Below are 27,557 nucleotides of genomic sequence, written 5' to 3' on the forward strand. Positions count from 1 at the left end.
TGGGGCCAGGTGATGCTGGTGATTGACTGGAGGAGTTGGGGCCAGATGATGCTGGTGATTGACTGGAGGAGCTGGGACCAGATGATGCTGGTGATTGACTGGAGGAATTGAAGACAAGCGATACTATTGGCTGACTGGAGGACTTGGGGACAGGTGGCCCTGGTGTTTGACCAGAAGACTCGGGGATGGATGATGATGGTGGTTGTCTAGAGGAAGTGGGAACAGCCGATCCGGGTAGTTGTCCAGAGGATCCAGGGACAGGTGGAGTTGGTGATTGCCCGGAGGACCTGGCAATGGGTAATGGGGGTGGTTGTCCTGAAGGAGTGTTGATCAGTGGTAATGGTTGACTAAGAGGGTCCTCTGTTCCATTTCCAAAGTTAGCTGACGTATCTGACATTGCTGATTTAAAAGGAGTAGCCAGAGGCGAGACTGTTGAGTATGCCTGTGCCTCTGTTAGACCTGTGTTTGTCAAGTAGCCCCAGAAGAGCATTAGGATGAAGTGCTTGGGAGCCATTTCAGAAGCCTAAATCATAACAAGACGAGGCTTTTTCCACTGTAAAAGAAAACAGAGGGACAGTTAGCTCTCACCTGGGGAGGGGTAGGTTATGGCTGCTTTTGTTTACTTTGTCTCAGTGATTAGAGGTGATACAGTGAAATGTCACCAAAGTACTGTGGGCCGTTTTATGAAGACCCGTGTATGGACAGATTCATTGTCAAGCTGACCAAGCTGACTATGCAGTGGTGTACTTTTCAGTCACGTGAAAGTGATTTATGAAGACAGAGAAGGGTTGCAGTTCAAACCAGTGAAAGGGACACGCAAGACAGGTCCTTAAAGTGTTTTCAATACACTGAAAATATGCAGAGAGCTTTTCCTTATTCAGTAACCTATTGTTCCTACTTGATTGGCATAAATTTCCCTGATTCTGAAGTAAAACAAGTAAGCTCTCCAAGCCTCCTTTAATCCAGCTGCCCTGCTGCTTTCTGTTGTTTCACTGCTAAATGTCTCATTGTGCAATGGCTGTGCCCACTTGCTGTTCCCCTAAAGCACTAGTAATGTGGCTTCACCTGCTCCACCTTTACTTGTGCTCTCTGTCCTGAAGTGTCCAGTGACCATCCATCTCATCACTTAGTGTCAGTGCAGTGGCTTCTACTTCCCCAGTCTGCAGCACTGAGGCTGGTGACCCATCTCTGAGGGCCTTGACTTAACTTTTATTTGATACCAACTTATCCAGAAGACTTACTTAGCAATGGTTTTAGGCTTTCTGCTTACATTAAAACAAATGTGCTCATTGTAGTTTATCAAGGACATATCTCACCCTTAATTCTTAAGAAGCCAAGCATAGATAATTCTGATTTTAAAGGCTGATTGTGTTAGTATTGCTATGCTTTGTTTTAGAACTATCTTAGAATAACATGAGATTCTATTTCAGTCAAGGCCTCCAAAGAGGCGGAAATGCTTTCATGGATGACTGACTATCCTTCCCACAGTTCCACGATCGCCTCATGGCCCATCATGCCAGCTTGAAAGCCTTCTCTTCAGGAGTGCTGCTCCCTACCCTTGGGTCTTCTCCTGTGCTCTCTCCCTCTTTGGAGATTATGCATCTGGGCCTTCCCAGTCACCAGCACTAAGGCAATGCTTGGCATCTGCCCTGCCTTCTACAGCTTCCATCCCACATTTTCCAGCTCCCTGATAACTTGCCTTTACCTCACATTTAAATATTGAAACTTCTCCTCTTTCTCCCCAAAACGGACTTCCTCTTCTGACTTCCCATTTCTATAATGGCAGCAGCTCCTTTCCACGGAGCCCAGTGTGGGTTCATTCAGTCAGGAAAACAGCCCCGGTGAGGCCATCTCTGACATAATCAGTGGTATCATCATGAGCAAGTTGTTGAACCCCCTTCCTCAGTCTCTTCATTTGTACTGTGAGGTTGATAGTGGCTGGCGCACCTAGCTCACAGGGCGGCGATTAGTTCCTAATGAGATTATATGTAAAAGCACTTGGCAAACCCTAAAATGCTTTTTAAAAATTATTACTACTATTATTATTAGAGCTCTGCTCCTTCCTCCCTACATGACTTTGGGCAGATGTGGCTGCAGCTTCTCTATAAGATGAGGGGCTAGACTCGAATGAGGGTGCACAGCCTGATGGGTGGTGTCCCTTTGTTCTCGTCCCAGGGCCCTTCCTCTCTCAGAGCCTCTGACAGGCTCTGTCTAGACTGAGGCAGTAGCCTCGCACCGTGCTTCCCACATGTGTTGTGCCACACTCAGGGAGAAAGGGCATCAGTGCTTGTCTCATTGAACACCCTCGTGCATGTCAGACAGGTAGTCATCAAACACTGACTCATTAAGCCCTTACTTTGTGCCAAGTCTGTGCTGAGCATTGGGAACAGAAAGAAAGGCTGTTGGCCCCAAGGAGCTTGCATTCTAATGGGGGAGACCATTAGATCGATGGAGACAAACAGAGAAGGGGGAAGGGCTGGTAGAGCTGTGATCTGAATCCATGTCTTCTTGTAACTCCAGCTCCACCATGCCCCAGGTACTGAAGCCTACGTCTTCCGCCATCTTGATTTCCGTTTCCCACTTATATCAACCACTGCTCTCACTACTCTTGCTTCTCCTTCTAAACTGCTCTTCCCTGGCTCAGGACTTCCTAATTTGTTCTCTATCTGTTCAAATCCATCAAGACCCAGCTGGACTCCTACTGCTCACATGCAGCCAGCAGGAACCTCACCCCTTCATTTGCAAATGGGGAAGTTGAGTCCCAAAGAAGTTCAGTGACTTCTCCAAAGTTACACAGGTAGGCAGCTTCAGAGGCTGGGGACTTGATCCAGCTCTAAGACCAGAACCAGGGCTCATGTTGCCTTCCTTAGAAAACCATTAACTGCTAGGGGTTACCTCCCCCTCCCCACCATAACCTAGATCTTCTCTTTACTCAGCGCCTTTCCCACAATCTCTCTGGAAAAGGTAGCGCAGGATTACAGGGCCATTACCAGAACACCCCAGCCTGAAGTGCTTCTTTCTTCATTTGAACACCATGAGCAGTCATTGTTATATTTCCTTTGAGAACTAGTCATGGCCTAATTTAGGACATTGTAGGAAAGGGGTAATCCCCCCCCCCCCACTAGATTGTGAATTCCTTGAGAAGCAGATTTGTCTTACAGCATTCAAAGAATCATTCTCTTAGTCCTTCCTTCCCCCCTCCACTCCATTCCCCCAAATTAGGATGCAATAGCCTACCTAGTGGGTACACAGTAAACATTTTTTTCAATCCAGGCCTCTATTCCTGACCGTTTTACTGTTTATCAGTAATAATAACAGTGGACATTTATGTGGCATTTGAAGATTTGCAAAATGATTTCTAAATATTCTCTCATTTGATTCCCTTGACAAACCTGGGAGGTTGTTATGGTACATTAATAAGAGGTAGTGTAGAGATGAGGCAAACAGAAGGTAATTGACTTGCCTAGGGTCATGCAGGTAGGAAGGATCTGAAGCAGGTTCTGCACTGAGTGCCCAGTTATGTGGGGGGGGGGGGGGCAGGGAATGGGGATACAAAGACAGAACTGGAATTTTCCCTGCCCTCAGGGAGTTTATGCTCTATGTTAATGCCTCTGGTAGAACCCTGCATCTGTGCCCACAGGAAACTGAGGCCTTGAGGGGTGAAGGGTCATGGGGCGGCCATGTTGGATCTGAGCCTTGGTCCTTGACTCCCAATCCAGCCTCCTCCCAGGCCCCTGCTCTCATTTGATTAGTGTCTTTGATCAACTTGGGGAGAAATTTTGGAGGAGCCATCCATTATAGCCCCTTCAAAAAAATGTTGGGTTGTCCCTGCCACCCCTTTTAGCATGGATGATAAAAAGTTGGCTTTGTTGGAAAATGTTCCTGGCCATTCTTGAATCAACAGAAAATACAGACGTGAAATTTTGAAAGTGTTCAGCCACACAGTATGCCCTGTCCCAGTTAACTGAAAATTCACGAGAAGGAAAGCACTTAGGGCAGAGTGCAAATGAAGGACCCTATTCCAGTTACTAAGATGCTGTTTTCTGTTCATATCCTTTCTTGTCAACAGGAAGGTAGCAATAACCACAGCTCTGTGAAAGTGACTGTTCCCCTTGCCTTTGAAGGAGTGCACCTGCTCCCATGCAAAGCCCTGGGCTCCTTCCTTTCCCCATGTCTTCCATTCTGGTTTGCAGTGGACTTTCCGACCTTAAGCACTGCTTCACTGGCATTGGGGAAGATCTCGGTGGTTTACCCCGAGCAGGATCGGTGTGAATGTGGACAGATAATCGTTCTGGGCCTCTTTTTTTATGTCTGAGCTGTAGGAGCTCCGAGATGCCTGTCACCACTAACTGAGCCAGAAAGGAAGGAGGGGGAGATAGCTCAGGGTCAGAAGAAAGAAGAGAGCAGTTCAGTTCGGCAGGTGATTCAGGCATCCCCTGGGCAGCCCAGAAGGCAGAGAGCATGCCTGACTGCTTGTAAAGTACCTGCTGTGTGCTGGGGCTGCACAGAGAACACTCAAGGAAGAATTTATTAAAAATAAATGAGCAGGCGTGTAAAGTGGGGAAAGATCCTGAGGAGAGAGGTGGTTAAAGAAAAGGAGAGTTGGGGCAAAGTCACCTTGGGTAACCTGTCCCCCAGCTGGAGCTTGTGGGTGGGCACTGCCCTGACCGCGCCCGGCCCTAGGGGGAAGGCTCTGTGGGCAGAGATCCGCCATTACCCACCATCTCATCCCTCTTAGAGAACAAGCTCACGATGGAATTAAATGCATGTAGATATCGGGTGGCGGGTCCCTTAGGGGCACGTGGAAAACCTGGGCCAAGAAGAAGCACTTCGGGGTGGGGGGCACTGAGGTCAGGGACTCCCAAGTGAAGGTTCCAGGGAAGCTTTACTCCCACCCTGCCAAACTCCCCACCACCCACCCCCCAGAACAGCACACTGAAATGATCAAGACACAGGAGCTATGGAATAAGATTAGGGATAAATGGAGGGGAGTTACTCTGGTTCTCTTGAATATATTAGGGTGAATAGAGGCAGCTGGTGCGGCAGTGGATAGAACACTGGGCCTGGAGTCAGGAAGACCTGAGTTCAAATTTAGCTTCAGATACTTACTAGCTATATGTCCTTGGGAAAGTCACTGAACCTCTGTTTGCCTCAGTTTCCTTATCTATGAAATGGAGAAAATAATGAGGATCGAATGAGCTAAAAAAAAAATTGTAAAGTGCCTGGCACATAGTAAAGTTAGCTAGTAGTATTACAGCCATTATTAAATAGGTTGGAAGTCCAATATCAGATCATTGATGTGCATTTACATGGGGTATTTGGCTTAGACATTAAGAAGTGCTTCTTAACTATGATTGTAAAACATGGAGAAAATATTTGAAATCTTCTTCTGGAAATTGGGAGAGAAATAGAGATTGGGGGAGGAGGAGGTTGGGTACAGGTTTTGCTTTAAAGGTGGGAGAAGTTTGCTTTTGGTTTTTTTGGAGGTTCTTTCAGCTCCACAGTTCCATGAGAATACCTCCTTGGAACATAGGTGACTGACCGTGAACCACCATAATTTTTCTACCACTCAGCCTTGGCCATTTTGTTCAGACAGGACATTCTGTAAAGCATAGATTTTAAGAAAACAATGCAACTTTGTTTAGCATTTGTTTCCCATTCCATCTAGGTGGAATCCAACTAGAAATATTGTGAAAAATCCTTAAACACTTCCTAAATTCAGGAACAGCATTTTTTTTAAAGAATCTGAGAACTGGGAAACCACTCTGGGGAAATACCACTTTCATGCTTCTGAATTAACATCTTGAAGGAGGAGGTACAAAAGAAGCCTGATTATTAGAATTTTAAAAAGGAAATTTGAACATATTAGGAATTCCCAGCTTCATGTGCAATCTTCTGTTTGACTACATATATGGAAACATTCATTTTATTTGTTGTTTAAATTCAGAATTAAATTTTTAAAAATTAAATTAGAATTTCAAAAATCAATTTACAAAATTTTATGGAGAGGCAATATAGGAACATTTATAAGGAGACATTATAGGAATATTACCTTATCCTTATAAATTAATTACTTTCTAATAATTCCTACTATTTGTACAAACAGTAAATTTATAGAGCATTTTCTGATTTTTTTTTTAAAACAACAACACAGAAACATTTTGTAGTGTTCAGTTCCCTCAGAGCAGGCACCTTTATTGCCTAAATTTTGGTAATGTTTACTTTTTCCAAAATAGTAAGTCAACAGACTTTAACTGCAATAGGGTTTGTTACAGAGATTGTTTTGTTTAGTACTCTGTGAGGCCAGGTTCTTTGTACCTTCTTTCTCTGCAGATTGGAAGAATTCAAAAATGTATTATTTAATTTGATCATTGTAAGGCAATAAACCGAACCACGAGCTAAAATGCACTGTGCCTAAATTTGTCTTTAGGAAGTGTGATCAGCATCCAGGGACTAGGGCAGGGAGCGTCAGGTAACTATTTCGGTAACTGGTACACCTGTAACTAGGCACCCACTTTAGTAGGGCACTGGCTCACCCCATCCTCTCCCCTCAATGAATAGATGAGGAAAGTTGCCCAAGATTGTCCCGTGTCTCAGCCTCCTTCCAGCTCGAAATTGCCATGGTTCTGTGAGATTTTGGAAGGAGGTAGCCTGGGAACTGAAAGGCCCCACTCCCTGTGACTATTTGGGGCTCAATGATGCCTTTGCCAAGGAACTTACCACATTTGCCTTTTCTCTTCTTTGTATATAATTGCCACAGGGAAAGCTACAAAATTCAATTTTGGCAAGAAAAGACAATGATGAATAATTCATTGATAATTTGGTACTTAGCTTTGTTTCTTTTGAAGTCTTTTAAAAACCTAAATGAAAAGAATATGAATGTTCCCATTTCCTGGTTGTGGACTTTGCTAATTTCTAAATAACCGTAGTCAGAGACAGCTTTAAGATTCTGAAATATCTCAAACCAAAGATTCAACTTTTCCGGACATAAAATGTCAGATTCCCCATGTGTGGATCTATTTTCATTGCATATCATCATATTCACCCTGTCCTCAGTTTTCTAGTTCATTTAGGTTTTTCTGCACTTGGAAATTTTTATAATTTCAAACATGGGACAGTTCATTAATAAATTGCAGGTCAATGCCTCTTTTACCACTCAAGTAAAGCTCCTTAAAGCTAAGGATATTTTGGACTTCAGCTAAAAATGCTTCTGATTTTGCAGCTGATTTTGTTTGCTTCTAGTATGGTAAACACAGTAACAAACACATTAAAAGTCCCATCAGCCTGTCCATGTAGTTAATAAAAGCAGTTTTGCCATCCTCCAGGCCAGTGAAGAATGCCAATTATTCATTTTAATAGGAAACCAGCATAAAACAAAGATAAAGCCAAAGATTTAAGTGCCAGTGTGAAAATTGCTCCTTACCTCTGCCGCACCTCGCCTGTCAACAAGGGGTGGACATATGGGTGGTTTGACAAAGAAAGCAGAAGTTGGTGCTGAACCCACTTGAAGATGGGCTCTGTGGAGAGGCCTGAGGAGGAGGAAGTGAAGCAAGTGTTGCTTCAGACGGTGTAGAGAATGACTGAAAATGTGTTTGCACCGGATGTGCACCCACTCGCACTCAGTCCCCTGAGAGCTTGTGAGCCCGGGGGATCCGCTGACAAACAGACATTTATGCCTCAGTCACTCGACATGCCTGCTTCATGGACTATTCAGAGCCAACCCTGAGGAAAAGGGAGGCAATGAGTCCAGGGGCTGTGCCGCTGTGACTGTGCCCACGTCGCCCTTGGTCAGGAGCCTGGTGGCATGTTCTTATCACTGGACTTCTTCATTATCAGATGGATTTATTGCCTTATTAATGACGTGACTAGCATTCACTTAAAAAAATCTGCCAGTTAAGCTGGCAGTCAGAAGACTAGTAATACCTGCTGTTATCAGGAAATAGAAGGCACCAAGTTGTTACAGAAATGTGTCTACCTTTCAAGTGTGCCAGTCACCAAGAGCTTGTGGAGCTTGGGTCAGTCAAGTGGCTGGCTGAGAACCCTGACTCCTGGTGGGTTCTAATCAACATTCATGACAAATGACTAATTGTAAATGCCCTTGCTGGTGGAGGCATTCCATTTTAATGAAGAATCTTGATCTTCATAAGAAATAGAAAAATAATGCCTTTTGGTTAAACTTGTGATAAGAAATTGTCCTTATTTCCTTATTTCAGCCCATCTTAATACTTAGATTTCATTACTTAAGAATTGGTGGCATGATGCAAAGTTTCCAGAGGCCCAGGGTTCTAATCCTTGCTCTTCCATGTGTAAGCATGGCAAGTCATGTCACCTCTCTGGGCCTCAGAATAGGCCTGGAAAGTAAAGAAGTTGCACTACGTGACCAGTATGGTCACTTTGAGCTCTTAAGGTGTGGCCTAGAACTTCTAGGGCAGGAGTCCTTAAGCCAAAGCTTGGTCAGTTTGTCTTTTTAAAAACAATTTGATAAGAGTATTTCAGTAGGATTGGTTTCCTTTATAATTATATGTATTTGAGAAACACGATTCTGAAAAGGAATCCATAGGTGTCATTAGATTACCCAAGGTATCCAGGACACAGTAAAGATTTAGAAGCCCAGCTCTAGGATGTTTGAGATGAGTGAAAAAATATAACTTTAGATTTTGGTAATTCAGATACCAAATTTTTCCTGATTTATTACTTTATAATTTAGTTTGTCTAGAGTTAAAAATCCAGAAGTAAAATGGCCATTTACAAATTCAGTTTCTATACTGCTTTCCCTCATAACAAATCAGTGAGGTTGATAACAAAAGTATAATTTATTTCCCATTTTACAAATGAGGAAACAAATGAATCTCAGAATTAAGTGAGACATCATTAACTAGTAAGTATTGAAACTGAGATTTAAACCCATGACTGTCCTCCTTCAACTCCAGCACTCTATTTTCAGTATATAATATCTCCTTTTTTTAATTAGATAATTTTTGTTAAATTGGAACTACACCTTTCTAGCATCCAGTCACAAAAATTTGCTTTAGTGCGTATTAACTCTTCCTTTTTTTTTTTTTAAGGTGGGACTGAGATGAATGACAAATCTGACTTAACAGAGAAATGAGACCAGGGGCATAATTGGTAAAAATGTAAAATCTATACCTGGCTAATTGTTGGCACAAAGCCTAAGCTTAACATCTTCACGTGGGGATGAAGGAGGTCTGCTCCATCAGTACAGGTGGTTTGGCTTGAGTCACTTTTGATTTGTCCCCTCAACAGATTATCCAACAAATTAAACAAATATGTTTAAGTGTGGATTGTCTGGAATGGGGAGCTTCCTCTTTCCAAAGCCTTTTGAGTGGGACTTTTTTCCTGTCTTTCTTTCTGATGATGCAAATGAAAATTCGTGCAAATGTAGTTTGGGTCATTTGGGGAAATTATGGTGATGCCCTTGTTGTTTTTCAGAATTTGGGGTTTTCTGTTTTCTAATATAAGTAGCTGGGGCGGCCAGGTAGCACAGCAGGTAAGAGCACCAGCCCCAGTGTCGGTATGACCTGGGGATTGAATCCGGTCTCAGACACTTAGCACCCACCCAGAAACACCGGGCTGTGTAACCTTGAGCAAGTTACTTAACCCCAATTGCTTTTAAAAAATAATAATAATAATATAAGTAGCCAGTGTTGCACTTGGACACATGCAGAAGTTCTTTTATGTTTGCCTCTGGCCTTCCAGTGCTTCCAGAACTAGCATATTGCTGTGATTTGGTCCTTTTCTTTAAAAAAAAAAAAAACACCAAAGTTTTATCATTACCTTTTGTTTTTACATCAGTTGTATTCTACAGTGCTCTGGTGCCCCACCCAATTCCCCACCCCAACCTTCTCTTGTGACTGAGAAAGAAAAAGTTTGCAAAACCAAAGGCCACAGCCGTCAGCCTACACAGGCAGCTTTGATACTTCTCCAGTGAAAGGAGAGAGCTTCATTTCCTCCTCTGCTCTGGAGGCAGAGTTGGTCATTAGAATTAGACAGTGCTCAGTTTCACTGTCCTGGGTTTCTAATTGATCTTGACTGGACTTTTGCTGTAAGATTCTGTCAACAGACACATAAGCCTACTATATATGCAAAGCCCCATGGGAAAGCTCTTGGTACCCAAAGATAAAAGGAATTCATAATTTGATAGGAGTTGATGAGTATGCTTAGAGAAGTTGAAAGTACTAACTACAATGCAAAGAAGTAGGTAGAGTTAGCCAGGGAGATTTCCTAGAGGAAATTTTTGAACCAGGCAGCCATGGGCAGAGAAGGCCTTGGAGGCCAAGTGATTGTCATGAGACCTAGGCAGAATGGGAAGAGGATAGATTGAGTGTTGTAAGTGAAGGTGAATGATGTAGAATAAAGACAGTTTGGGGCTAGGGGAGGGACGAGTGGCAGACAAAGGAGCTTGGCACTGGAAAATATTGAGAAGTCTTAGCAGCAGAGTGATGAGATCATCACTTAGGAGGTGATGGAAGTGAGAGGAAGCCTTAGGAAGATCCACCTGGCATTGGTGTGTTGGGGACGTAACGCAGCACCCGGGGGAGGGAAGAAGGGAAATGGACAGGGTGTCCCTGTGGTCTCAGAGCCAAGGATTCTGAGTATGAAAGGTAGGTTTTCTACCCTACACAAAGCAGGAGAGATTTGGAAGGTGTGATTGGCTTTTTATTTTGCACAGGTTTAGTTGGAGGATCTGGCAAGGCCATCAGGCTACAGCTGGAAATGTGGGTCTGATGCTTAGGTTGAAAGCTTAGTGTTGATTTGGAAGTTCTGGGCAGAAAGATTATATCTCAAGCTGTGGAATGCCTCATTGTGTATATGTGAGAGGAAGGAGGAGAATCAGTTTCATCAGTCAGCATGCATTTATTGAGTGTCTACTGTGTTCCAGACACACTGTACATGGCTCTGGAAATATAAAAAGGTGAAAGAATCCTTGGCCTTGAGAAGCTTGATTTTTTTTTTTTTTCTGGGGAAAGAGTGGAATAAAAATTCGTGACATGGAAGGAGTGGTTGGCAGAATCAGACTCTGCAGAGAGAGCAAGGATGATGGCAGCTAGGCCATTCCATTGCCATCAGTGACCTGGGAAAAGCCAACTTGAGTGGTGAGCTGGAGGGGAGCAAACAGCAAGGAGTTTGGCACAGGGAGTGTAGACAGTGTTTTCAAGGAGCAAGTGTGCATGGTCACAGTGTTATTGTTGCCAGCTTTTATGCAGCATACAAGTAAAAGGTTGACTCCAATAATTTATCATGTAAAATAGCATTTTAATAAGCTCTTGGAATTCTTGCACATAATGGAAAGATCCACACGCCACTGACTTAAAACAAGCTTTGTGGCAGTGAAAGGCATTACTGCATCAAACCTTTAAGTGAGTTAGAATTTTGGTGGCTTCTATTAGCAGGTCAGAGCAGGCTACTGGTTATGAGAATAGATGACCTGACCTATTCACATTTAAATTATGACCAGATCCAGCTGAGTTTCTATCAAGTCCTCTTGCTGAATAGTGTTTCCTCTGGTCTGTCTCATGCCGGCCTTTCCTCCATTTCTCTACATTCCAGATTCTTTGCTGCCTAACCAGGATCTTTGGTTACTTGATGTCTCAAGTTCCTGCTTGATCTGTGTCCCATGAAGCCTGTGAAATCTTTAGCTTCATCATAGACGTGCATAGCTCTAAGGATTTGACTGAATAGGTCATTGGCCCTACATGTGGTCCAAACATTCTCACCCTATAGATCGGAAAACTGAGGCCCCTAATAAAGGTCAAGGGACTTGGCCAGGACTACACAGTAGGAGAGTCAGAATTAGAACCCAGATCTGCTGACTGGTCCCCCAGGCAGGCATACTTTTCCCTTTCCTCCTTCCTGTCTGACCTTTGGTTCCCAGGTTTGTTGTATCAGGTTCTAGGCTACCAGCAGTAAAAAATACCAGCTCACTTTATTTCTGCTGGAAGCCTTCACAACCCAGCTTTATTGATCCCTCTTCTTTACCCCTTTCTCACTGGGCGAGTTTCTCGCTCGCTCCGTCGTCTTTTCTTTCCCTTGGCAGTGTGAGGGTCCCCGTGGCCTGCAGCATCAGCCGGGGCCCTGTCAGCTGCTCAGCTCTTTTCCCTGTGTTCGATTCCGCCAGCCACAGGCCGCTGCTGGCCAGAAAATCCCCGTTGCTTCTTGTCTGGCGCTTACAGACTTGCTTGGCTCGCTTCAGTGAAGACACTCTGTTTGCCAGAATCACTGTGGACAGAAATAGGAGGGTGCAGATGAGGAAGAGCACGGCAATGATGATGAGACACACCAGCATGGCCATTTTGTTGTTGCTTTCATCACAAATGTCCCTTCTGAAAATGTCACTCTGGCTCCTGCTCGTGTGCTCAGCACTTGGCGCTGTTGGCGTGCTGCTGGCCTTGGGAGAAGGCGTGAGATCCGGCCCAGATGGAGGGGCAAAGGATGGCCTCGCCTCAGCCATGCCGGGAGTATTTACCCCTTCACTTCCCGGAGTCCCCAGGGCCGTGGGGTGGCCATCCTCACTCCTGTTTGTTTGGTTCTGAAGAATGGGCTCCCACTCAGTGCTGTTGATAACCCAGAGGGACGTGGCATTTGCTTTTGCTTGGGGAAGCCAGGAAAAGATGGCGATTGCCAGAAGAGTAGCATGCAGGTAGCATCCTGTGGGGTCCATGGCCAAGCTCACCTGGTAACCAGTCTGTTGAGTTATAAATACAGTTAATTAAGTGATCATGAAGGAAAACTAAGGTATTAGTTTGCAGTGGTTTTAGTCAAAAATATGGGCAGCTCTGATGTTACAAGTAGAACTTAAATATTTGTTTTCATAGCACGTGCATATTTAAGGATTCCTGGCCTAGTTGAAAGAACTCCTGTGTAACTGAATTGCATACCCTTGACTCTTGGGCTGTTAGATTAGGAAGCCTTTAAATCTCTCAGATCTGCTTCTAAATGTAGGAAGATGCAGGAAGACAGCATTACCAAGAGCATTAATCATTTTTAACTGTTGTGCACAAGGGAGCTCTGTGGTCATTTCTTCCTTCCAAGCAGGCCAGACTTCAGCTTTGACTCATTTGCTTCTGCTTTTATTTTTTTTAATTCCTTTTTTTCCTATGGTTAAGGATCCTTTACAAAAACTTCTCCACCCTCCTAAGCAAATGCATGACTGTCTTTATTGTGAAAGGAGAAGTAGAGCTAGGAGACATTTCTGCCTTGGGATAGAAGGGGAAAACAACTATGCAGTTAATTTGAATAAAAACAAGAATTATTTTAATTAGTCATTCTAATTGTTCATTTCAGTGGAACACAGTGAACTGACTTTATTCCTAGAAGACAGTCTAACTTTGCTATGGAGGAGTCATTTCCATCAGTGGCCCACCTCTCACCCACCCCCATCTCCAGGACATATCCTTCTCTCTTCTTGTTTCTGCCTCCCCCGTTTTATGAGGGCTGGGCCATTTTGTTTGACTGAAAATTACAGCAGTACTAGAGAAAAAAGAGGCAGGACTCATCCCAGATCATTTCAAATCTACAACTTGTTTCAGGGCATAAGCAGAATCTAAGAGGAAAGGACTTTGTTTACCTTTGGAGAGACAAGTTTAACAATCATGCTTTTTTTTTTTTTAAACAGTTACTTAGCTTTGTGTTTGACAGTTGGGTTTTCTGGGGAAGGAGAGGCAAGCAGACTTGATTTGCGTTCTTAGATTAATAAATCACATCACTTCTAGTAAGAGTACAGAACAAGAAGTGTCTCTTGTTCAGGAAAACACATATGATGTTAGGTGTGTTATTTGTGTATCTACCTCTTTGTACAGAGCTGTGCTCTGAAAAAACTAACAGGATTATACATTGAATCCCACACAAGAGACAGAATGCCAAAGCAGATTTGACCTTCAGAATTTTCTGCTTTACTGAGACAACTAGGGATGAAGGGTGTGGTGGAAATCTTATAAGATATGTTAAGAGATTAATTTTGGGATTGTGAATTCATATGTTAATATACTAACTGGCACATGGATTAGGCTTTTTATTTTATTGATTTTTCTCAAGTTTAGATGGTAAGGCAGAGTCTTACATGTTACCATTTTGTAATTAACTATATAGGAGAGTTAGAAATCAGCTATCCAAATTCTTACACGTAAAATTATTTTCAAAAAAAGAGAAACCTTTAAGTTCAGTCAAAGACTTTCCATTGGGAGTGCTTGTCTGCAATTAGGTGTTATGAACATATGAAAAGTGTTTACTCATGACCACTTTATAGTTGGTTAACTGTGCCCTGTCTCCAAACACTTATCTTTGCTCATTGCCCAAATGATGACAATGGTCCCCACTGGACACATAATGGGCACACTGTTCATTGTCTCTGGCCAGATGGTCTGCCACCCCGAAGTAAACAAACTGGCCTCACCAAAGGAGGGCTTCATACAGACCCCGAAAAGCAGGAGAATCAGTTCAAGGACTCTTGGGAGCTCCTCACTTCTCTCTCTCAGGGCAAGGTTGGGTTTTAGGAGAGCCTTCTTCATCTGAGGGTGATTTTAGGGTAAAATCTCTAATGCCCAGCCAGGAGAAATTACGTTTCTAATACTGTTTAATCAAAATGTTAGTAACTTTTGGAGCCTAAACTGCCAACAGCTTATCCCTGAGTTGATACTCTATTTTTCATGGGAAGTTTGCCAATTCTAGGCAAAACCTCCAACCTGTTTGAAGAAGCCATTTCATCCCTTCAGTTGTTAATAGCCCTATTTTATTAGTGAGAGTCTTTGCTGGGAAGTGGCCTTGGCATGCTCCTCCTGGAGCACCAGCCCTGCTGACCTGGGCAGGAATGACAGGGAAGCGTAAGCAAAGGTCTTTGTGACCTACCTTCCAAGAGCTGCTCAGAATCTGACAGTAAAGGGGGGTTTTAGCCAACCGCTTCTCTGGCTCGTCTGGAAACACGCTGCCCAAAACTGAGCTCAAAGGAGGTGGAGAGAGGGAGAGTTGGAAGGAGGTCTGCAGTGAGGAAGGCGGCAGGCTGAGAGCTCCCCACTTTGAGAATGAAAACCACCGATGACACATTTCCTTTCAGCTGCAGCTCAAGCACATGTCAGAGGAGGGAAAAAACCCTCCATTGCCTCCAGTTTGCCTCAGGCCTGACAGGAAGCTTTGTGAACAAATCCCCGCCTCCAGGGCGGGGCAGGGAAGGTTTTCCATTGACCCGTCCTCACCTAAAACTGTTTGGATCTGAGCCTCCCAGGGCATCCAGCCCATGCACTGAGGAGATAGCAGCCTCACTCCGAGAGTAGAGACATCTTTGCTAATGAGCCTCAACCACAGGCACATTTGCAGGGTCCAGACAGCCTCCTCTGAGCCCCTGACCCCAGTGATGCCGCAGCAGTGGGCCTGTGATGGAAACGGAGCTGTGCCTTTGAATAACTGTGAGCTTGGTGATAGCCTAGGCTCCACACTTCAGTAAAAGGCATGATGTCACCCTCAGGCCTTTCAAACTGTTGTGGGGGCAGAAGGGGAGGGGGAGCATTAGCTTAAAAATGGCCCACGGTTCCTTTAAGTGAGCCGGCAGCATCGACCGCTGTCCAGCAGGCTTTTCTGTGTCTCCTCTAAGCCGGGCCCAGCTTAGCCCAAGGCTGCTGGGCTGCCACAGAGAAAATGGCTGAGCTTTGAGCTTGTCCAGAGGCAGTTTGAAACAGGAGGGTTCTGAAAGGCCGTGCCAAAAACCTGTGACCTTACTGTTGTAGGAGAAATCGTTAAACCAACAATGCATTGATGAGTGGTTCAGAGTATTCTTCTTTAAAGGAGCTCCTAGCCTCCTTACCTCAGGTCTTTCACTCACGAAATGGAGTAATTTGATCCCCATGACCTCTGAAGTCCCTTTGGACTCTAAATCTATAAACCATAAACCTCTTTGTGGATGGCTCTGGTGTCAATCAGTCGACAAGCGTTTATTAATCACCTCCTACAAGTCAGTCACTGATACCTGTGCAGAGAACAAAACAATCCACACTCAGACGGGCATCAAGCCCATCCATACTGCAGGGAGATGAAATGAACACATAAAAACCAACCCAGACCAGTTAGATCCAAAGGTGGTTTGTCAGGGAGGGCGCTAGCAGTTGTGGGGATGAGGAAGGGCTTCCTGTACAAGATGCATCTTTGGGAAGAGATGAACCCCCTTGTGTGGCAGTGAGGAGGCAGGGCATGCTAGGTTTGCATGAGAATCAGTGCAGAGGCCTGAGATGGGGCATGGACTCTCCTATGGGAGGAGCAGGATGAGGCCAGTTTGAATGGAGCGGGATAGAAGAGCTCGCTGAGGTGATGGGGAGCCCCTGGAGGGGATTCTTACGGTCAGCTTGCATCCCACTTAACCCGCTGTCTGGTTTCTACTGATGTAGCCTCAGCCCTGGAAGGCCTGCTTGCTTCTCCCTCTCCCTCCCTGCCCATGTTCCTCACCAGATCTCCCAGGGTAGTCTTTGTCTCTGTCCTTCCCCTTCCCTTTCATGCTTCTTTCTGCTGTCTTAGTGCTGGGCCCCAGAATTTCATTCTTAAGTTACTCAAATAGTTCCCTTCCCAGTTCCTTCTGCTCCAGACTGCCTTCTTCCTTCCCGGTGATGACTTTTTGGAATAACTTCTGAGTTCTTTAGTCTTTTCAGCTCCTGTGATTGATTCCTCAGGCTCTCCCCCATCCTAGGGCCAAGTTCAGGCACTCCCTATTTTCATCACTTCATCTCTCCGTGACTCACTCCTCCTAAACTGAGACTCCCTTCTCCCTGTGACCTCTAGGCCTTTCCACCCTCAGAACCCTCCTCTTCCATCACTTGTGTTCTGGCTACATTCTTCTCCCTCACAGACTTTAATTCCTTGGTTAACCAACTCCCTCCTCCCCCCACCCCCGCCACGTCCCTCTGCAGTTTGTCTTCAGACCTCAGCCTTTCTTGAAGCTGCCCTCTCTAGACTTAGTGAGCCTTTTCTCAGTCTTCATCCTTCTTGACCTCTTGGCCTTTGAACCTGTAGATCGGCCCTTCCTGAATACACTCCCCACCATCCCAGGTTGTCTTGCCTACGTTCTCTCTTCGCCCCTCCTTCTCCTTTGCCAGGCCATCAACCACCCCATGTTTCCTCCTTCTTTTCTCTGATCGCTTGATGTTCACCCCTTGCCATGGGTTTAATGATCATCTCTATCACAGAGACCTCCAGATCTGCATGCCTCACTTGGGCCTCTCTCCTGAGCTCTAGCCCAAAGGGATCGGCGTGTCTGAGCCCAGACCCTCTTGTGTTCAGAATCCCACCATCCCCCATCCCCTAGGTGGGTAGCTTCTCCCTCACCCCATGTGTCCCATGGGCCACTACATAGTGTTGCTTCTGTCTCCACAGCACCTCTCACACACCTTCCCATCCCCTAGTTTCAACCCTCAATACCTGGTGCCAGTCCTTCCCTGGCTTCCATTCCCTGAGTCCCTCCTTGTTGATGGAGCTTTTCACCCCATTTCACATGGAAATAGTATTTCCTACTGAATATCCCAGTAGAGCCCTCATGTGGGCCATATGGCAGTATCCACTTTCACCTTTGAGGACTATGAAGGTCTGAAAAGTCTCCCACTCATGGGCCCACCTGGGTGCCTCCCACCCCCACCCAGGACCTTCCCTGTCTCCATGTGCCATGAGCTCCCTTTAAGACCCTCTAGACTGGCCCTCTCCCTCTTCTCCAGCTTGGCTGCTCATTCTGCCGCCATACCGCTCATTTACTGTTCCCTAAAAATACTCACACTTTCTTGCTAGCATGCTTTACCTCGAATGCTCCTGGAGAGCTCTTCCTCCTCCTCTTTCCAGACTCTCATCTCCACATCTCATCTGTCAATCAATAATGCTGCCTAAGTTCCTCAAAGGAAGAGACTGAGGCTAATGGTACAGCCTCCCAGCTCTGGTAGCTCACAGCGCAGAGTAGGTGCTTCTCACCTGGTATCCTGTGATTATTGTTTTGGTCAGAGATTTCTGATGACTCTGGTCCCCATTTTGTTCTTTACTTTTTGCCTCTGTGACTCTTGTGAGTCTCTACCCTTTATCTTCACTCCTGTCACTGAACATTGATGCTGTTGAAGGTCCTAGGAGCAGTTAAAGCCTCAAATTTGTGTCCTGAGTTTGCATAATTATGTTGCAGTGTCGTTTTATTTTTCAAAATTAATTAATTTATTTTTAGTTTTCAACATTCAGTTCCACCCCTCCCTGAGATGGCATGCAGTCTGTTACAGTCTCTACATACCTTCATATTAAACATATTAAACATATTTTCACATTAGTCATGTTGTAAAGAAGAATTAGAACCAATGGGAGAAAAAAGAAGCAAAAAAAAGGAGAGAGAGCAAATAGTCTGCTTCGATCTGTATTCAGACTCTGTCGTTCTTTCTCTGGGGACGCATAGCATTGTCCATCGTGAACCTTTTGGAGGTGTCTTAGAACCTTGCATTGCTGAGAATATAGTGTCATTTTATGTGACAGCTGCTTTTCTGCCCGCCCATTAAAGAGGGCACGAGAACAAGGGTTAGCGATGTTTGTGTACGTGTAAATTCTGATTGCTGCTGGTTTACCCAGGCCTCTTTGTCAACTTGCTTAGGTTCAAGACTGGCCAGATCAATGGGGATTTGCTGATATACCATGTCTTACTAACTCTAAAGCCATATTATGCGAAGCCATATGAGATTGTGATGGACCTCACCCACGCTGGGCCCAGCAATCGCTTTAAGACCGACTTCCTCTCCAAGTGGTTTGTTGTTTTCCCGGGCTTTGCTTACGAGAACGTCTCTTCCGTCTACATCTACAACTGCAATTCTTGGGTCAGGGAGTACACCAAGTACCACGAGAGGCTGCTCACCGGACTCAAAGGCAGCAAAAGACTCTTTTTCATAGATTCTCCCGCAAAACTGGCTGAGCACATCGATTACGATCAGCAGAAGCTGCCTGCCGCCACACTGGCCCTGGACGAGGACCTCAAGGTGTACAACAGTGCTCTCAAGCTGGCTCACAAAGACACCAAGGTGACCCTCAAAGTAAGTTGCCCTTTCCATGGCCCGTGGTCCTTCCTCATTAAGTGGGTCAGGGTGTCCCCAGGGGAGCATGCTGCCAGTTGGAGCAGAAGCAGCCCATGGAGTTAAGAGTAGTCTGGGGGGGGGCGGGGTGGTAACCAGGCGGGGTGAGGTTGGTTGGTTGGTGGGGGGGGGGGGGGGGAAGCAGTATTATGGTCCACTAAGTGGGGGCAAAGGCAGGACGACAGAGAGGACTCGAGTTTAGGGTAAAGGGATCAGTACAGCCAGTGGCTCAAGAGTTCATGGTAATAGCCCTGTGGTCATTTCAATTTTTTTTTAAAGCATGAGATATAGACTTTGTACCTATCTCTGAAGAGCTTAATTTTTAAATATAAATATTTCAGATTTCTCTAGCAGTTATATAGTACTTCAAGGTTTACAAAGCACTTGACGTATTTTATTCTATTTGGTCCTCACAATGACCTTGTGAGGTGGGTGCTATTATTATCATCATTTTACAGATGAGGAAGCTGAGGCAAGCAGTGGTTAAGTGATTTTCTAATGGTCACACAGCTCACAAGTGTCTGAAGCTAGATCTGAGCTCAGGCCTTCCTGCTTCCAAGTCTGGTGGTATAGATTTCCTTTGAGTATCCTGAAGGATTTGCAGTGACTTAAAATGAAAATTAAGTCAATACCACGATCACATTTCTGTATAGTGCTTTATGATTGACAAATTGCTCTCCTCACAACGGCCCTGTGAGGAAGATTGTAAAAGTACAGGGTATACCAGAATTTTCAGTGGGGTGTTAATCTCTTAGTCGTCACTTTAGAGCCTAGGAATGAGCACAGAGAGGCCAGCCTGTTGGTGGGCCCAGCCCCCAGCCCAGGCTGCTGGCTTCACAGCCTATTGGCTTTTAAAAAGGCCCTTCCCTTTGAGGACACATGATGCAGCGATTGCCGAGCACATCCATTAACTGCTGGAACATGACTACTTTTGTTTGCCTTTCCAGGTTGGCTCTACTGCAATTCAAGTGACATCATCTGAACGAACTAAGGTCCTAGGGCAGACGGTTTTTCTGAATGATATTTACTATGCCTCCGAGATCGAGGAAATCTGTCTTGTGGATGAAAACCAGTTCACCCTGACCATTTCCAATCAGGGCACCCCCCTCACCTTCATGCACCAAGAGTGCGAAGGCATCGTGGCGTCCATCATTCACATCCGCACTAGATGGGAGCTGTCACAGCCAGACTCCATCCCCCAGCACACCAAGATCCGGCCGAAGGACGTTCCCGGGACACTTCTAAATATTGCATTACTTAACTTGGGCAGCTCGGACCCCAGTTTACGGTAGTTTGCTCTTAAATTTATTTAGACTTCACAGACTGCTTAAGTCACTGACAGGCTTTAAGCAGACCCACTATACCACTGCAGATTGGAAAGTCAGGATGCCAGGTGTCATGGCGGTCTGGCACCCCTGTGTGCCATCACGTTGGCCATCCAGGAAAATCCATCTGAATGCACGTGACACTGACCTGGCAACTTCTTAGAGGAAAGAGCCACATCCATACTTAACTCGGCTTCTCTTCCATCCTCATCTCCCATGGGCTAGTTTGCTCATTTTGGAAAGACTGTCTCTTAGTTTTCTAAGAATCAGATGACATTGTCATTGTTTAATGATGGACAACCTAAAATGGAATAACTTTAAAAGTTATATAATCTGTCATTCATGGAGAATTTTTAAAAAAGTAATTCTTAGGAAAAGTGAATATAGATGGTACCAGAAGCAGTGTAGTCTTGGGTCTGCTTAAGCCTATTAATTTATGTGTTTCCTTAGATACCATAGTTAGGGTAATTCCTTGTCCTACTTATCTATAATACATGGTACCAAATTTTTCCAAGTGGAATTCTCAGGGCTGGAAAGATATTGGTTCTGTAAGATGCAGGTTCTACATTGGACCCTTCAGGTTCCCAAAGTCTAGAGGGTGTGTATATGTGTGCGTGCATGGTGTGTGTGTGTGTGATAAGTATGTTTGTACAGACATGCATACATATTTCAAAGGAATGCCTGAAGTGGGAGATGCTGAAATCTTGGTCATAACTATAACATTGCTTTTGCTGTCAGTGGGATTTCAGTTCTGAGTTTCACTTCAGCCTCCAGATTGGAGGCTTTTCTGGATAACCATTGTAATCATATTTTAGGAACATTAGCTTGAGTTTTCTTTTAAAATCCTGGTTTTTCTTTAATGAGTTGATGTGAACTGTCAACTCTGTTGTGGCACATTCACACTGCCCAACCAAATATTGCAGCAGCCAAGTTACAGGAGGGCCTTTGGCTAACAGAAACCCTCTTTCTAATTATCAGTAATTATAGTATGTTTAGATGCTTTAATTGAAGAAGATTCAATTTCCCAAGGGAGTTAAGCCATCATTTGTTTCCTTGACATTTGGGAGCCAGGAGTGAGGGCAGGCGGACCTCAGTTTTTCCAGATAGACCTTTTCTTTTTTATTTTTTAAAGCAGTTGAGGTTAAGTAACTTGCTCAAGGTTACATGGCCATTTTTCTGGGTGTGGTGCTAAGTATCTGAGCCCGGATTCGATCCCCAAGTCATCCCGACTCTGAGGCTGGTGCTCTTACTCGCTGAGCCACCTGGCCACCCCTAAGCAATTGGGATTAAGTAACTTTCTCAAGGTTACACAGCCAAGTATTTCTGGGTGGGTGCTAAGTGTCTGAGCCTGGATTCGATCCCCAGGTCATCCCGACTCTGGGGCCGGTGCTCTTACTCTCTGTGCTACCTGGCTGCCCCTACACCTTTTCTATTGCTTTAGTAATTGTTCACTGCACATTTTATGTGTTCCCTTCATGGTGGTGGTTTTTGTTTCTAGCCAGGGGGGGGGGGGGGGAGGTGTCCATATTTAATAATCAGACCATTTGGAAATTTTGTTTGTGTGAAAGAGATAAAGAAAGAATAAAGTATTATTTATGGCATAAATTAAGTTGGATTTGTTTTTGGGGGGGTTTTTTTTTGAAAAGGCTAATACATATTCAACTTCAGCAGACAGTAAATACTTACAGGATGCTGAGCATATTGTACCCAGGAGACATTTGGGTTGAAGATGCTGGAATTTCAGTTTATTTTCATTTGATTAGTGATTGCAGCATCTAAACTGTGTGAATTCTATTACCAGTAATTTCTGTTATTAATTTGATCTAATTGGTCAGATTAGTGTGCATTGAAATGTCAGCGTCATTTTAAGTATTTACTGCCTCTCTCCCTTTTTGTAGTCTTAGACCTAACCCTTCCTATAGGGAATTTCTGTCTTTTGCAACCACCTGCCTCACAATGCTATCATGGGTAGGTTGAAAATGTTCATTTAGAGGAAGCAACAGAGAAACCCCTACCCCTGATGTGCTGAAGGATTCTCGTTTGACCCCAGTTTACCTATACTTAATTTCTTCAAAGGGTAAAGATGAGCAGGTTATATTATAATCTCTTTGTTAAAGTATCATTTCTTGTATGTGTTAAAATGACATTTTCAAAATTGGAAGAAGAAATGTTGAAATTGCTTCATTTGTGTTTTCTTTCAGGTCAGCTGCCTATAATCTTCTCTGTGCCTTAACCTGTACCTTTAATTTAAAAATTGAGGGCCAATTACTAGAAACATCAGGTCTGTGTATACCTGCCAACAATACCCTTTTTATTGTCTCTATTAGTAAAACCCTGGCAGCTAATGAGCCACACCTCACCTTAGAGTTTTTGGAAGAATGCATTTCCGGATTCAGCAAATCCAGTAAGTAGCAGCAGTTTTCTTACATGCTACAAGTGAAACTGAGAAAATGCAGAGAAAATGTTTTTGTTCCGGAATCTGAGAATGAAGCTTTCACTTGTCACCTCATCAGCTTTAGGGGGTAGGCTTTGATTGTCAAAGGTTGGTGGAGGGCCTTGGCCTTAGCATGTGTTGAGAACAGCATGCCCACTCCCTCAATCAAGGGATAACCACACGTCCTCTCCTCTCTCTGCCCAGTGTTTTCTTGTCACTTTAACCTCCCACGTTGCCCCAGTGAAGCGCTACTGCTGAGTGGTGTCCTTTCATTGATCGTGGCATGAAGTGGCTCTGAATTCAAGATCCTGAGTCAGGCCTTGATTAAGGAATGGCCTGGGGATGGGGAGAGACACTTGGGAAGCATTACCAAGGGCATCTTAGACACCAGCAAATCCCTTCCCCCTTTCCCACAAAGCAAAAGGTCTTTACAAGTTTTCTCTATTTCTCCTCCAGTAAAGTATTTCAGGACAAATTTGATTTGTCTTGAATTTTGTGATATTTTTGTAATCATTGCTAAAAGCTTTGATCAGTCAGTAAAAGCTGTTGAGAGCCTTTAAAAAAGAAGGTTTAATGCCTTCTAATCTTTAAGCACTTTTCTTTTCAGCAACTGTCAAACCATGTCACAATTCACCATTATCTTTATAATAACATGCACTGTATCGCTTCCCAAATGTAATTGAAGGTAACACTGCTCTTGGAGGGGCCCTCCCCCCGCCCCTTTTTCAAGTTTCCTAATTTGGGGTTCCTTAGATTTATGCTAATGTTCTGCCAGTAATTTTGCTCAAGAAAAACCAAACCCAAAAAATAACTGCCCAGAAATGCAGTGATGATGAAGCTGAGATTCTGACTCAGTGAATTTCTTTTCCAGGTATTGAATTGAAGCACCTGTGTCTGGAATACATGACTCCCTGGCTCTCTAACCTGGTCCGTTTCTGTAAACATAATGATGATGCCAAACGGCAGAGAGTCACTGCCATTCTGGACAAGCTCATAACAATGACCATCAACGAGAAGCAGATGTACCCGTCCATCCAGGCCAAGATCTGGGGGAGCCTCGGGCAGGTATTCGTTTTGCAGAAGTTCAGCTTTGGGGTTTCATTCTTTTAACTTAAGGTTTATTTTAGTATTTTGGTTTTTCCCGGGTTACGTGTAAAAACAATTTTCAACATTTGTTTTTAAAATGCTGAGTTCCAAATTCTCTCCTTTCCTCACTCATCCCCTTTTCATTGAGAAGGCAAGCAATAGCCTTGATATGTGTTATACATGGGTATTTGTGCAAGACATATCCACAATAGTCATGTTGTGAAAGAAGATATAGACCTCCCCCCCCCCCAAAAAAAAACCTCAAGAAAAAGAAAGCAAAAAAAAGGGTGCTTCAGTCTGTATTCAGACACCATCAGTTTTTTGTCTGGGGATGGATAGCATTTTTCATCATGATTCCTTCAGAGATGTCTTGTATCACTGTATTGCTGAGAAGAGCGAAGTCGTTCACAACTTACACAACAAGTTGTTCACAACAGCAATCTTACAGTATTGCTGTTACTTTGTATACAGTACATTTCACATTGCATCAGTTCACGTAAGTCTTTCCAGGTTTTTCTGAGAGCATCCTGCTCATCATTTCTTATAGTACAATAGTATTCCATCAAAATCACAAACCACAACTTGTTCAGCCATTCCTCAGGTGATGGGCATCTGTAGCAGCAAGCACCCCGGGCGTCCTCAGGGTTTGCCGCCAATACAGGTTCTTGGATCTGCTTTGTTAAAGGAAAGCAACTCAAAATGGGTTAACAAGCTTACTTTAATCAGTCAGACATATATCGTTTACCTTGTTCAGGAGAAAAGGTCAGCACCCTGAACCTCAAAGTATACAGGCATAATTATCAAGACAGAAACATCAAGTAGACAGATTTCCAAACTGTCCAACCATTACATCCATACCCAGTCAACATCTGGGTTTCCACATTCTGGGTTTTTCAAAGCCGGGGGACTCTCAACAACGGCTTCCCAGAATTCAGATCAAATCACAGAACATTTCTCAAAGTGAGTCCCAAAACAAAGCTACACATCAGGGCTTATATAGCCTTCTCCTGGCTCAGAGAATGTAACAACCTTATTGACCCACTGGCCAATCAAAAAGTATCTACTGAAAAACAAGCCTCCCACCCCAGGCTTCAGGTGCACTTTAGCCTAGGGGCAGGGAAGATCTTTAAAATTTACATTCACATTATAGCATCCCCTCAACTTCTAATTCATTGCCCCCAGAAAAGAGCTGCTATAAACATTTGTGTACATATGGCTCCTAAAGACCATTCTGACACAACCAAAGCAGCAATATGAAAGTCTACTAAATGTTTTCCCTTTCAGAACAGTCACCATAGGAGGTCATTCCTTTATTTCTAAGATGCCGGTCAAAATGCTTTTGGAAGAGCCAGTCAGTAGACATCCCTTTGCCCAGCCTCCTCACTTCATAGTCCTCCCTGCCTGAGATTTGGATCTGTTACAGGGTCAGATCTTTATAGCAAACCTACTTAACTTTTCTAGAGTAGGTCAGGTCCACCAGAATAAAAAATTACCTAGGGAAAAGAAACAAGGGTTCAGGGAATATTAAGTAAGATCCCTGACTCACGATCCGTAAATGAATCAGATGAACAAATTTGCCATTCCTTATAGAGCAATTCATGGCCAACTGTTTTTGCTGAGCCCTTTTTATTACAGGCTAATGCTGGGAAGGCTGCTAAGACCAAAGAAGGCAGCCTTGTTCATTTAACTAATCTCTTAAAATTTCAAAGGAAAAATTCCAGTGCTGTATACAGAACTGTGGTTAGACAGAGGACGTTTGTTGTTTTTGTCTTTGTTTTGTTGTTATTTTTGTCTTACGGTCTTCTCCTTTAGATTACAGATCTGCTTGATGTAGTGCTGGACAGCTTCATCAAAACCAGTGCTACAGGTGGTCTGGGATCCATCAAGGCTGAAGTGATGGCCGATACGGCCGTGGCGCTGGCTTCTGGGAACGTGAAACTAGTATCGAGCAAGGTGGGCTCTTCATCCCTAGGCCTCATGTTCTGGACTCTAGTATCCTGTGTTAGTTTAGTTCTAAAAAAATCTAGAACAGCAAGCTAGTCATTTTACGGTTAAATTGAATTGTTTTATGCTAATATTTGTACCTCGTGTGTCACTCTAACAACAACAACAAAAACCCCACAAAGCCTTGCTTCTTTCCAGGTGATTGGAAGAATGTGCAAAATAATTGACAAGACCTGCCTCTCTCCAACTCCTACCTTAGAACAGCACCTCATGTGGGACGATATCGCCATTTTAGCCCGCTACATGCTCATGCTGTCCTTCAATAACTCTCTGGATGTGGCGGCTCATCTTCCCTACCTCTTCCACGTGGTGACTTTGTTGGTGGCCACAGGTCCCTTGTCCCTTCGTGCTTCCACACACGGACTGGTCATCAACATCATCCACTCTCTGTGCACCTGTTCACAGCTTCATTTCAGTGGTGAGTGAGTGATGCCTCCCTGGCCCCGCCCCCCGTGCCTTCTCTGCTGCCGTGTTGCTTTGGCATGGGGCTTAGATAAGGCTGGGGAACTGGCAAAGGAGAAAGAGGGATTCCCCATGCATTCTCGGGCATCCATGTCCACCCTTGAGGTGGAGCTCTGGGACAGATCTATAGCAGGGACATAAATGGGCAGCTGGGAGCTTTGTAGATAGCCACTGAATCCAAAGCCGTGTGAACCTGTATGTCACTGGAGCAAAGGACAGTGCCGTTTAAGTCGGGTGGGCCTGTCCCTTTGACGTCTGGCCTGGTTCTGAGTGCAAAGGGAACCAAGAGATGGAGGGATTCAGAGAGGGCCTTGTTGGCTTCATTACCTCTTGAGGGCAGCGTCTGTATTCTTTTTTTAATTTCACAGAAGAGACCAAGCAAGTTTTACGACTGAGTCTGACTGAGTTCTCACTACCTAAGTTTTATTTGCTGTTTGGCATCAGCAAAGTCAAATCGGCTGCTGTGATAGCCTTCCGGTCCAGTTACCGGGACAGGTCCTTCTCCCCTGGCTCCTATGAGAGGGAGACCTTTGCCCTGGCATCCCTGGAGACAGTCACAGAAGCTCTCTTGGAGATCATGGAGGTAGGATTGATGGGACAAAGGGGAACAAGATCCATTCAATAAGAGATCTGCACATACTGTCCTGCACAGGACAGGTCATTACTGCTTCCTGCTGTTTGGTCAGCCAATCGAATCTCCCTGAGGTGTTTCTATTTTTAGACCTCTTGGTGAAATGTGTGATTTGATAGCACGTTTTCTAAATATTTGTATCTGCATCTTCATGTACATGGATATATTCAAGAGTATTTTCTTTCAGGCTTGTATGAGAGATATTCCCGCATGCAAGTGGCTGGACCAGTGGACAGAGCTAGCCCAGAGGTATGGAGGGGTCCCCGATTCCCCATGGCCCTTGCCCTAATGCAGCTGCTGTGGAGGAGGTCTGTGAGATGGTTCCTTTTGGTTTGTTGCAGGTTTGCATTCCAGTATAATCCATCCCTGCAGCCAAGAGCCTTGGTTGTGTTTGGCTGTATCAGCAAAAGAGTGTCCCACGGGCAGATCAAGCAGATCATCCGCATTCTTAGCAAGGTATTTTTTCTTTTGTTTCTGATGCTTGTGGGTCAGAGATTCTTAGCAGGGTCCTCCCTTTTTTCTAGAGGATATTTACTGTA

At 44.5% G+C, this 27,557-nt stretch overlaps 3 protein-coding genes across 14 annotated transcripts in view; 1 reads left to right on the forward strand and 2 right to left on the reverse strand.

Annotated features, from left to right (window-relative positions):
- EVI2B (ecotropic viral integration site 2B) overlaps positions 1 to 7,535 on the reverse strand; it is an 8,858-nt gene extending 1,323 nt beyond the window's left edge. The window contains exons 1-2 of one of the 2 annotated variants that reach the window (XM_069089856.1): positions 7,424 to 7,535; positions 1 to 553 (exon numbers count right to left, since the gene is read on the reverse strand). The exon at positions 1 to 553 is cut by the window's left edge and continues 1,323 nt beyond it. In XM_069089856.1, the coding sequence (XP_068945957.1) occupies positions 1 to 514 (514 nt within the window). In that variant the 5' untranslated portion in view covers positions 515 to 553; positions 7,424 to 7,535. Of the gene's footprint in view, positions 554 to 5,109; positions 5,159 to 7,423 lie in introns of those variants that run through there. The other variant, XM_069089857.1, reaches the window with a different exon arrangement.
- The window catches only part of NF1 (neurofibromin 1), a 252,402-nt gene that overhangs the window by 187,549 nt on the left and 37,296 nt on the right, over positions 1 to 27,557 (forward strand). For 10 of the 11 annotated variants that reach the window (XM_069089859.1, XM_069089863.1, XM_069089862.1 and 7 more), the window contains 9 exons: positions 18,605 to 19,037; positions 20,024 to 20,364; positions 22,603 to 22,805; positions 23,707 to 23,900; positions 25,734 to 25,874; positions 26,064 to 26,343; positions 26,756 to 26,970; positions 27,206 to 27,267; positions 27,360 to 27,474. In XM_069089859.1, the coding sequence (XP_068945960.1) occupies positions 18,605 to 19,037; positions 20,024 to 20,364; positions 22,603 to 22,805; positions 23,707 to 23,900; positions 25,734 to 25,874; positions 26,064 to 26,343; positions 26,756 to 26,970; positions 27,206 to 27,267; positions 27,360 to 27,474 (1,984 nt within the window). The remainder of the gene's footprint in view (positions 1 to 18,604; positions 19,038 to 20,023; positions 20,365 to 22,602; positions 22,806 to 23,706; positions 23,901 to 25,733; positions 25,875 to 26,063; positions 26,344 to 26,755; positions 26,971 to 27,205; positions 27,268 to 27,359; positions 27,475 to 27,557) is intronic. The other variant, XM_069089867.1, reaches the window with a different exon arrangement.
- EVI2A (ecotropic viral integration site 2A) lies at positions 11,254 to 17,214 on the reverse strand. Its single transcript, XM_069089858.1, has 2 exons — positions 14,863 to 17,214; positions 11,254 to 12,703 (listed from the first exon to the last, which is right to left on the reverse strand). The coding sequence occupies exons 1-2, from the start codon at positions 15,055 to 15,057 to the stop codon at positions 12,005 to 12,007; spliced, it is 894 nt and encodes a 297-aa protein (XP_068945959.1). The 5' UTR covers positions 15,058 to 17,214; the 3' UTR covers positions 11,254 to 12,004.

This window comes from Petaurus breviceps, unplaced genomic scaffold (assembly GCF_028583685.1).
Source record: "Petaurus breviceps papuanus isolate PSGF00001 unplaced genomic scaffold, PetGlider_PUasm1.0 186, whole genome shotgun sequence".
In the NCBI taxonomy this organism is placed as follows: Eukaryota; Metazoa; Chordata; class Mammalia; order Diprotodontia; family Petauridae; genus Petaurus; species Petaurus breviceps.